This window comes from Theobroma cacao, chromosome 6 (genome assembly GCF_000208745.1).
Source record: "Theobroma cacao cultivar B97-61/B2 chromosome 6, Criollo_cocoa_genome_V2, whole genome shotgun sequence".
Taxonomy (NCBI): Eukaryota; Viridiplantae; Streptophyta; class Magnoliopsida; order Malvales; family Malvaceae; genus Theobroma; species Theobroma cacao.
In genome coordinates this window covers 24,755,407-24,766,990 of record NC_030855.1, presented here as the reverse complement: position 1 = coordinate 24,766,990, position 11,584 = coordinate 24,755,407, and the positions used below count along the sequence as shown (strand labels likewise).

The window sequence follows — 11,584 nt, the reverse complement described above, 5'->3', positions numbered from 1 at the left end:
ATCAAAAATACACTGAACGGGAACAGAGGATTTTTGTTCAAATACGTTGGGCTTATGCAATGTGGGCTAATTTGGGCTTATGTAAGAGTAGTACAAGGCTTTTATTGGGCTTTATGAGTAGCCCATTTTTGCCTGCTTTACGATTAATATGTCCAACCCAATTAACGTTTAAGCCCGCGTCGTCGGAACCCTTCGCGCCAAACCGAGAAACGACGCCGTTGTCCGGTCAGTCCGGAGCCGAAGTACCGTCCTCGTCGTCATCAACACTTTTTCTATACAAAAAGTCTACAGACTAGAGCCTAAACAACACATCTTTTGCGTCTTCTCTCTGCAATAAATCTACCCGAAGATCGAAAGCAAAGGCAAAATACAAATAAAAAGGAAAGAGGACAAGAAAGATCAGAGGCAGATAGAAGAAAAAGTATTTCCTTTTCTTTGATTTCGATTTCTTTTTGTTTAAGAAAAGACAGGAGATATGTTGGAGAAGATCGGTTTGCCCACAAAGCCGTCGTTGAGAGGGAATAATTGGGTGGATGATGCTTCACATTGCCAAGGATGTTCTTCTCAGTTCACCTTCATCAATCGGAAGGTTTTATTATTCGATCCCTTGATCTTTGAATTGATTCTTGTCTTTTCTTCTCTCTAATTCAATACCTGTATCTCAAACCTTGTTATTTTAATGTCTAAATGTATGTGGGTTGGTACTAATTTACTAGAAGTTTTGGGTATCTTAGTTTGTTCTTTAATTCCTGTGATATGGAATCATTATATTGGAATTTGAGATTCTTTGTTGGTTAATGTTGTGGATTCTGTATGACAGAAATTTCAAATCCTTCATTTGAGAAGTAAGATGTACAATTTTTTCCCCCTTTTTTGCAATGATTGTGCTAGTTATTGATTTGTTTTTACTCTGGATTATCAGCATCACTGCCGAAGGTGTGGGGGCCTGTTTTGCAATAGTTGCACACAGCAAAGAATGGTCTTGCGTGGACAGGGTGATTCTCCTGTGCGTATTTGTGAACCCTGTAAAAAGCTAGAAGAGGCTGCGCGTTTTGAGTTGCGCCATGGATACAAAAGTAGAGCTGGTAGAGGTATCGTTTTGTTACTTGGTTATTACCTGAAGTAGATTCATTTTTCGCTGTGTAGTGCATTTAGTCACTGACAATATTGTCTTACTTCGTTTTCATTTTGTATACATGCCTTGGTATTAGAAGGCTGAGTACAGTTTTATTAAGTTTCTTTCCTTTTGAAACTAATTTATGATCACATTAAACTAAAATTTACTGATGTAGGTTTTGTAGATGGTTCACCTGTTTGTTTGCTCATGTATTTCAGCTATCACTATGGAACCCCAGAGCATTTACTTTCAATAATTAAATGTCTTAGCCATTGTTTGCAGGTAGTTTGAAACCGGCTGCAAAAGATGAGGATGACATTTTGAACCAGATTCTAGGTGCCGACAGAAAGGAATCCTCTTCGTCAGGAGTAGCTTCCAACAAGGACATGAACCCTAGTGTTCGAAGGGCAGCTAGCAGTTCTTCATATTCAAATGTTCAAGCGGGTGTCAGTCATGATGGGGGAGGAGAAATATGTCGAAGTCAGTCTGTTGATCAGCCTATGCAAAACGATATGGCATCGTCCAGTCCCGAGGAGTTGCGCCAGCAAGCATTGGACGAAAAAAGGAAGTATAAAATTCTAAAAGGAGAAGGGAAATCTGAGGAAGCTCTAAGAGCCTTTAAGAGAGGGAAGGAGCTTGAGAGGCAGGCTGAGTCTTTGGAGATATATATAAGAAAAAACCGTAAAAAAGGTTTGCCATCTGGCAACATGTCCGAGATCCAGAATAAAGATGCGCCTAAAGAATCTGGCAGAAAAAGTAAGGTCCCTCATCAAGTGGGTAGGGATAAGGATGACCTGGCTGCTGAACTCAGGGAATTGGGGTGGTCTGATATGGATCTACATGACACTGATAAAAAATCCACAAATATGAGTTTGGAGGGTGAGCTCTCTTCTCTTCTTGGAGATATTCCTAAGAAGACTAATGCTCATGGCACTGATAAAACCCAGGTTGTTGCCATTAAGAAAAAGGCTCTTATGTTGAAACGTGAAGGGAAGCTTGCAGAAGCAAAGGAAGAACTTAAGAGAGCTAAAGTCTTAGAGAAGCAACTCGAAGAACAAGAAGTCTTGGCTGGAGCTGAAGATTCTGATGATGAGCTATCTGCAATAATCCATAGTATGGACGATGATAAACAAGATGAAATGTTAATTCAGTATGAGGATACTGATGACTTGGACTTTGATCACCTTGTGGGAACTGCTGATGATCTTGGTATTGATAGTAATTTTGAACTAACTGATAAGGATATGGAGGATCCAGAAATAGCTGCTGCTCTGAAATCACTAGGTTGGACCGAGGATTCTAACCCCACTGAAGATCTTGTGGCTCAGTCTGCTCCTGTTAATAGGGAGGCACTAGTTAGTGAAATTCTTTCATTAAAAAGAGAAGCTCTTAGTCAAAAGCAGGCAGGTAATGTTGCGGAGGCAATGGCTCAGTTAAAGAAGGCAAAGCTACTTGAGAAGGACCTTGAAAGCTTCGGTTGTCAAGCGGAGAATTTGACAGTGAATAAAAATGACCCAACTCCTCACACTTCTGACATATCAGTGAAGTCAGTTAAGTTGGGTGATGAAAATGTTAATGCTATTAAAGATGTGGATGTGAAACCTGCACCAAAGAGTGGATTGATGATTCAGAAAGAGCTTCTGGGATTGAAGAAGAAAGCCCTTGCTTTGAGAAGGGAAGGAAGATTGGATGAAGCAGAGGAAGAATTGAAGAAAGGCAAGATTCTTGAGCGCCAGCTTGAAGAAATGGAGAATACTTCAAACATGAAGGCTGCACAGGTACCTATCGGCAGTAAGGGTAAGGATATGATAATTGAGCATCCTTATGTATTAGAAAATCTGACGGTTGAAGGAGGAGATGTTACAGATCAAGACATGCATGACCCGACATACCTTTCAACCCTAAGGAACTTAGGTTGGAATGACAATGATGATGAGCGTTCAAACTCTTTGCTGAAACATTCTAAGCAAAAAGATTCTGAGCAAATTATTGAATCTTCTTTGACTTGTGCCCCTCCTAAAACCCCAGCCAAGGCATCAAGAAGAACTAAAGCTGAAATACAGAGGGAGTTATTAGGCTTGAAAAGGAAAGCTCTTTCTCTGAGGCGCCAAGGAAATACTGATGAGGCAGAGGAAGTGCTGGAAACAGCAAAAACATTGGAGGCTGAGATAGCAGAGATGGAGGCACCAAAGAAAGTGGTGGAATCGAACTGGCCTAACGAAAAAGCCATGTTGCCTCCCCTTAATAGTGCTGCGCAAGAAGCAGATGATGAGAATGTTACAGAGAAGGATATGAATGATCCAGCTCTGCTCTCAGTGCTAAAGAATTTGGGTTGGAAGGATGAAGAGCTTGAACATGCAACTATGCAAGAAAAGTACTCAAAAAGTGCTCGTGAGTCTTTACATTCTGGCCATCCATCTGTCTCTCAACCCTCTTCAGGAATTTCAGTTTCGCTGCCAAGAAGTAAAGGGGAAATCCAAAGAGAACTTCTGGGTTTGAAAAGAAAGGCTCTTGCCCTTCGACGAAATGGTCAAGCTGAAGAGGCTGAGGAGTTGTTGCAAAGGGCAAAGGTACTGGAAGCTGAAATGGCAGAATTGGAAGTTCCAAAAGGTGAGATTGTGCTTGATTCATCCAAGGACAGTACATCTGGGAACTCTGAATCATTTACTAATCAGGGAAGGCAAGGGAATTTAAAAAATGAAATGACATTAAAGGAAGGGCCAGTTGCAGTGGCAGTGGGTCCAAGTGAAACAGTCGTAGGATCATCAATCGGTTTAGGAAGAATGGAGAGCGATACAGATAATCCTACCCTGAGGAATTCCGAGCTGTTATTTCCTGCAGCCACCGGGCCACTAGAAGACAAGAAATCCTCATTTGAAAAATCAGATCCCTCAGGTGCAATGGGACTTCTAGGTGGTAAGGGAAAAGTTGAAACTGCTAGTTTTGTCTCTCCACCTGACCAGTCTGCAAACATAGTGGATTTGTTGACTGGCGATGACCTAATTAGTTCTCAGATACTAGCTGAGAAATTGAAAGAGAAAAGTGATTTTGGTTCCAACTTCTCTTCTCTTGCTAGACCGAATGTTCAGTTGGCTTCCCAAGAAGATCTTAGAACCAAGGATGAAGATACTACTGGAATAAGTAGAGTGGTTAATGGAGAGCAGAAGCCACATGCGTTTGATGTGAGTCCAGTTCAGGGATTTGTTTCTCATAACAGCCAAGATTCACTTAAGCAAGCAGTTTTGTCTCACAAGAAGAAGGCACTTGCTTTGAAGAGAGATGGAAAATTGGCAGAAGCTCGGGAAGAACTTCGGCAGGCAAAGCTGTTGGAGAAGAGTCTGGCAGAAGATAGCACTCCATCAAAAGGTGGTGCAAATGGTGCATCAACATCTTCATCCACTGTTCCCTCTGATGCACCAAAGGAGCAGGGTGCATCAAGTTTAGCTCCAAAACCACTGTCGGGGCGTGATCGCTTCAAGTTGCAACAGGAATCCCTCAGTCATAAGCGCCAGGCTTTGAAGCTACGAAGAGAAGGCCGGATGCAAGAAGCAGAAGCTGAGTTTGAAATGGCCAAGTCTCTTGAAGCCCAGTTGGAAGAGTTGGCTGGTCATGATTCAAGTAAGTCTTCTACCGTAGGGGCAGAACCAGTAGATGATGTAGGTGTTGAAGATCTTCTCGATCCTCAACTTTTGTCTGCCCTGAAAGCAATTGGTTTGGATGATTTAAGTGTTGTCGCTCGAGGCCCAGAAAGAACAGAGCCCGTAAAACCCAATGGTTCCAAAAGTGAAAAGGTTGACCAAGAGAGAATCCAATTGGAAGAGCGGATCAAGGCAGAAAAGTTGAAGGCAGTAAACTTGAAAAGGTCGGGCAAACAAGCTGAGGCTTTGGATGCTCTTCGGAGGGCCAAAATGCTGGAGAAAAAGCTCAATTCCTTGTCTTCATAATAATAAATTACATAATATTCCATTTTAAGCTCGGAAAATCTTCAATGGCTGGATTGAGGTACATAATATTTGAGGGCACCATGTAAAATAACTTAAAGCAAAAGAGTTGGAGGATTCATTTCATCTCAAGCATGTATGCTCAGTTCTCCGTCATATATTCTTTGATGGAAAATGTATCTTCATTTATATGTTTCATACCATTTGTTACAAAAATAACCAATATGTTGATTAATAAATGGTTCTGTTCATTTGTCTCTGTTTCTGTTGAATTGATTCTTGTTGTCTCTGTATTGTTCATGAACAGAGATGTAAGGTTTAAAATCTCCAGCAATGCATCAATTATAAAGAAGGATCAGAAAGAACGAATTCTTTTAACTCGACCAATTTGTCCCTGTACGATGATTTTGGCATTAAACGGCTGTGAACCCTGCTTAAACTAGAAGAAAATCTATACATTTCTGCTATTGTTTCTTACTATGAGCGGACAGGGGACATGTTTGTATCGAACAACTTTCTTTAGAAAACCAATAGCCTATGCATGACTCACCTTTGACCCGCACCTATGTTCATCTTCACTGCTGCAACCACATTGAGAGAAGGCAGTTTTTTCTTTCTATAAAGGGATGGGATCAAAAAGCAATGACATTGCATGATCTTTAGTCTTGTGGTTTTGAAAACCATGTCCATCTCCATGTTGATAAATACAATGGGCCGTCCTCACAAGATTCAGTATAATTCCAGTGACATTCTGGGATAATGGATACACAGCAGCTCGGTGCACATTTACCTTCTTCCATGCCTCTCTCATTAGATTCCTAATGTGTTCACGGGAAGCTTCCTCGGAGACGTCATTTTCGTGCATGTAACATTGGATTGATTTTGCAACATCACCTCTCTTTAACTTGTCCTGAATTACAAGTGACAAAGTTTATCAGTGCATGGTAATCAATCAAAGTTCATCTAATAAAGCTATAAAAAATTGGCAGCTTTCGTACTGATGAAGTTCGTAAATAATCCTGAAGTCAAAAAATCACAGATGACCAATGTAATATATCAGGGTAGCTTTGTAGGAATTCTAATTCCTTCTCGTTTATCTGATTTGTTACAAATAGACTTGCTGGAATTGCTATTAGAGGGCCTGTTTTTGATATCCAGGCGTTCATGTACTCTTCCAAAGTTGGTGTATATCCACTGTGGCACCATCTTGCCTCCAACAAGTAGGATCTTAGTAAATCCACCAACTGACGCCATAAGCAGAGCAGAAGAGTTGGAATGGAAATTTGTTGTATTTGAAAAAAAATAGACTTATAATGTCTTGAATCTGAATCACAGATGAGATCAGATGACATTTATCAGACACCAGATACATACCGCCTTTTTAAGATTCAACACAACATTATAGCCATGCTCCTTGAGAATATCGTAAGCCATCTCATTAACTGAGTTGTAAAGTGCAAGGAAGCATATCTTCATGTAGTTCGGAAGTTGTTTCATTGCCTGAGTATCCCACTGAGACTAGAGGTGTCAATATGGACTGATCCGGTTCAGCCCGGCCCAAGTTCTTGTGAGCAAAAAAATATGAGCTGAACCCGATCAACCAATTTTTATATGAGACATCAAAATTATTTATTTATTTTTTTTGACTCATAGGACTGACCTGTCTCAATCCACCTCAGTCCACTAATGTGATGAGTTAACCCATTTAAATCCAATTTTAATATGAGCTTAAATTTTCAAACTCAGCTCATCTCATATTCAATAAAAAATAGACCGATCCAATGGACCAAGTCCATTTTGATAGGTCTACTTGAGACATGTAGAAAAGGGAAGAAGTCAATTAGTCCTCCCTTGGAAAGTAATAAGGCAATGGATCAGATGGCAGAACATTTACCCACCAACCTCTCAACGGCATCAATGAAGAGCTCAAGTTCATCCAAGGTGCCATAGACGTCATAAGTATCATCTATCACTGTGATTAGTGCAATGGCCTTTGTAAGAATTTTCCTGCAGCTTCCAAACTGAGGTTTTAAAGCAATTCCCACTGTCCATAAGAAGGATTCTACCAACCTATTCCTGGCAAAGCTCAATTTCTCTCCAAGACCAGTATTCTTCCACCACCTTTGCAGGCAAATTGATGGACATCAAAACCAATTACATGTTTTATTATGTGGATCTAGATTCACCTTATGTTGAGTGCCTTAGATTTTGCAGGAAAAAAAAAATATATGTTAAGTCTATCTTTATACCTGGACATATCTTTGAAGTCCAACGTTGCAAGCTGTAATACAACGGGGATTCAAGTCTGCTCTTCTTTCATATACAATGAACCACCTTGCTTCTAACCTTGGCATCCTCCAGTGGATCGGAAGCTCTAGGGCATGCCTGACTTGGATGGCAAGATTAGGATCCACATCACCATTGACATATCTAAGATGTTCAGACGTGAAGTTCCAAGCTGCCTCCATGATGCTCTCTCCTTCAAAACAGTAGTATGAAGCTTCATACAAGCTCAGCATTGCTTTGATATCATCTTTTAGAGGGAGCCTGAAATTGCGTGTCTCGTCCCTAAAACTGTCAAAAACATCTGCATTCGAGCAGAACCAGTTATTACACACTCCACACATGAATACTATATATTTTTCTTTATCGAAGGTTCTGTCCTTGTATATGCTCACGGATATGCATTACAAGATAAGTTAACAAAACATCTCATACCTGGAGAAGAATGGTATCCATTTTCCCTGAGAAGCCTAAATTCCAAAGCAGTTGCATGTAAGTTGTCTTTAATTTTCCCTCTGATCGTTTCTGTTGTTCTTGTAGATGTTCCCGAGTATGTCGTTAATCTCATCCTCAAAATGATATGCCACTCCAAGCCTCTGCAAGTTGTCTATCAGCTCAAGTTGATCCAATAGCTCTTCTGCATTGTTTAGCATCATCCTTACTTTTCCTTCCAGCTCTTCAATTTGTCTCACATAGTCATCTCCCTGCAATTGAAGTTCTTAATCACTGACAAATTTTATGAAGGCTATATATTAACAAAAAAATGATGACCATGATAACTACCTTCTACTCGCTTCTCAGCAACTGCAGATAATCATCATTCCAAAGGCAAGGCAGGTAGTTTCCTGACCGCCTATTGGCTGCTGAACTTGACATTTTGAAGCTGGCAACAAATGTGATAGGCCCCTGAATAGTGACATTCTTTCTACCTCTCAGTGACACCAGTGCTGCAACTTGACACTTTGTATTTGAGAAAAATGGAGTTGATGCAAGAAGGGAGGACGCCATTAAATGAAAACTCCTACCAATGGCGACTTAATTAGCACGAAAATACTGGTATATCAATGTTGTTGATCAAGTACTACTGCTGAACAGTAATATATACAGAGGACTCAGGGTTGCAAGAAGATTCCAGAATTAGGAACAATATTATAAGACTAACAAGGTCTCTCAGATATGCCGAGGGAATCTTTTTACTCAAGCTAAGAAACTTATTTGGCCCTTGTGAGTAAATATGGACACATAATGATCTGAGTCCAAGTATCATTATCTTAACAATTTTTTAAAATTACATTATACAATCTTCAAAATAATATAAAAATTTAACACATATTCTGATATCAATTATAACGAATCAATCCTGCGATTATTAAATTTAGTCTAAATAAAAAGAGAAGCCATACTTGCTATGCCGAGTACATCAGAATGAGGTCTGGTCCTTGCCTTTCTCGGAAACTTCAACGATCATCGTTTGGTGTCCTTTTCGTGGCATCTCACTCTCACGTTGTCTCTTCGCTTGGAAACATGGTTAATATTTGTTAATTAGTTAGCTTCTTGTTATTGGAAAGTGAGTCCCCTTACAGCATGAAAGCCCAAACGAGTATTGCAAGAAAATTTGTGCTAAATTAAGATCCTTCAATGGAACCGAAGTCAGTGCAAGTACATGAATCAGTTTCACAGATTCTCTGAAGACGAGCCTGTCTTGCAAATATCTGGGAACCCCAACCACCCTTTTCACATTCCATAACAATAATTAATAATTTCATATTAATTTTATATAATTTACATAATAACAATTTTAATCATTTAATAACTATCCATCAAAATTTGTGTATAAAATATTATTTTTTATTTAGATGTTCACACCTTATTGATGGATCTTCTTATTAAATCTTATCAATTAATTATATTTTATTTTTGTATAATTCTTTTTAAAAGAAAATCCTTGAACTTGAATTATTTAAAGTATATTTTTTTTATTTTTGTTATATTTATTAAGGTTGAACTGACACTTGATAAGGTCCAGTTCCATTCTATAAAGAAGATTACGCCAAACAAGAAAAATTAATTATTAGATTTTCTTTGAATGGATTTTAGAATTATTTTAATTGTCAAGAATTATTATATTTTGTCAATTTCAATGAAATTCTGTAATTTATCTTTTGTATTTTTTCAATAATTGTGAATGTTAAATCATAAGATATTAAATTTGATAATTTATTTAATTTTTATAATTGATTGTATTCGAATTTTGACTTGTAATTTTTTCTCCAAACATAAGCCTAAGATATCTAGGAGGGTTGAAGCACACGGTCCACTGAATTCGTTGCATGTTGCTTTGAATTAAAGCTGTATTGCTATTTACCTAAGGCGGAAGAATACCTGGAGCATGCCACTGTGACGACAGGGGCACACGTGGCGCTGGCCCATGCGTTCTTTGTCGTGGATCAAGGTATAACCAAGAGAAAGGTTGACCCTTTGGCTAAAATTCCAGGCATTATATCCACTGCTGCAGCCATTGTACGGCTGTGGGATGACTTGGGAAGTGCCAAGGTAATCTAAGGTTCGTGCTTGTGATTTATATTTGATTGTTTCGTGATGCCGAAAACAGTAAGAATGCAGGGCATAATAAGGCACACATGCACATTAATCACGGATACTAGTTGCAGGATGAGAATCAAGAAGGCCGAGATGGATCCTATGTCAATTTATACATAAAATAACACCTAGGAATTTCAGTCCAAGGTGCAAGAGAACATGTTGTGCAAATTATTTTAGACGCATGGAAGCGTCTGAACCAACGAAGTTGCTCCCCAAATCCATTTTCACCCTGTTTCGCTAAGGTTTGCCTCAACGGAGCACGGATGGCTCCTCTGACGTACAATTATGATGAACACCAAAACCTTCCAGCCCTGGAAGAGCATGTCAAGTCAATGCTATTGGAAAGCTTTCCTATTTGGGATATTTATGAAGAGACAAGCTGCCCAATCGGAAAATCGACACAAAATTTTGTATTAATAATAAAAGATTAAAAGCATATGACCTGAGATGGAGTAGCTAAATAAAACATCTTTATTCGAAGACTATACGTATGATGTGCGATGAAATATCACAATCCCACTTACCTAAATTTTAAATATCCTCATCAAGGTCATCACACATTACATCACAATTATAATCAAACCTCATTTCACAAGATCAAAATCTCATCATTATGATGTGGAAGCTAACTTGGTAATTCGTGTTTTTGTATCTTAATCGTGTTAACACGATTAAGATTAAGTTCAAATAGGACATAAATAATTATTCGTGTCAACATTTGAAACATGTATATGGATATGTTTAATAATCGTGTAACATAACACGACTAACACGTTTATTAAACGTGTTATGATTTTTTATAACATGACACGATTAATAAACACAAAAATTTTTATATGACATGACGCGATTAGTAAATACAATTAAACGATTAATATAATTTTTTCTTAATATGATTAACACATTTAATACGATTAATTTAAAATATTTATAATTAAATATAATTTTAATATTCAAATTTAAAATCAATAATTATAAAAATAATTATAACAAATAATAATAACATCAAATATAATAAAATTTAATATAAATAATTTACATAAAATTTATTATCATACTAATAGAATTTATTATTAATATTAAATGTGTCATTTATACACGTTAAACTTAAACCTATTTAACTCCGTAAAAGTCCACATCGATTCTTTTTGCAATAACTCAAGTCTAAGATTTCACTAGTGTAATATGAAAGTCCACATCAAACTGATATTAGGATGATTTTAGTCTCAACATGCAATGGGATTCGCCATTTCTTGCACCATAAGAAATTTCCTCCTTTCATCTTGATAGAACAAATAGGAGAAAAGGTAACAACTATCTCCAAATCGATCAATTTATTTGTATGAAAACAAGTACCCAACGTAGAAATTTATGTGGGACATAGGAATTTTTATATAGAAACATGGAAACCGCCCAATTCAAGATTGGAATCACATGTAGATTAAAAATGATAAAAACATGCAACAGTTGAAGCTCGTCAACGGACAAAACTGGAAACAATCCAAATTCAAACCGCCCAGACCCACTCGTGTACCATCTTGTAGACACCTAACTAAAAAAATTAAATTAAATTAAATAAAATAAATAATAAATAATTATAAAAAAAAAAAAAAATTGGGGATGGCTGGGCGTACGCCCAGCC

The 11,584-nt window shown here is 37.9% G+C and overlaps 1 protein-coding gene and 1 pseudogene across 1 annotated transcript; one reads left to right on the top strand and one right to left on the bottom strand.

Moving 5' to 3' along the window:
• LOC18597028 lies at positions 276–5,315 on the top strand. The gene is made up of 3 exons (XM_018123165.1): positions 276–589; positions 923–1,091; positions 1,400–5,315. The coding sequence occupies exons 1-3, from the start codon at positions 476–478 to the stop codon at positions 5,059–5,061; spliced, it is 3,945 nt and encodes a 1,314-aa protein (XP_017978654.1). The 5' UTR covers positions 276–475; the 3' UTR covers positions 5,062–5,315.
• On the bottom strand, positions 5,605–8,349 carry LOC18597027 (annotated as a pseudogene).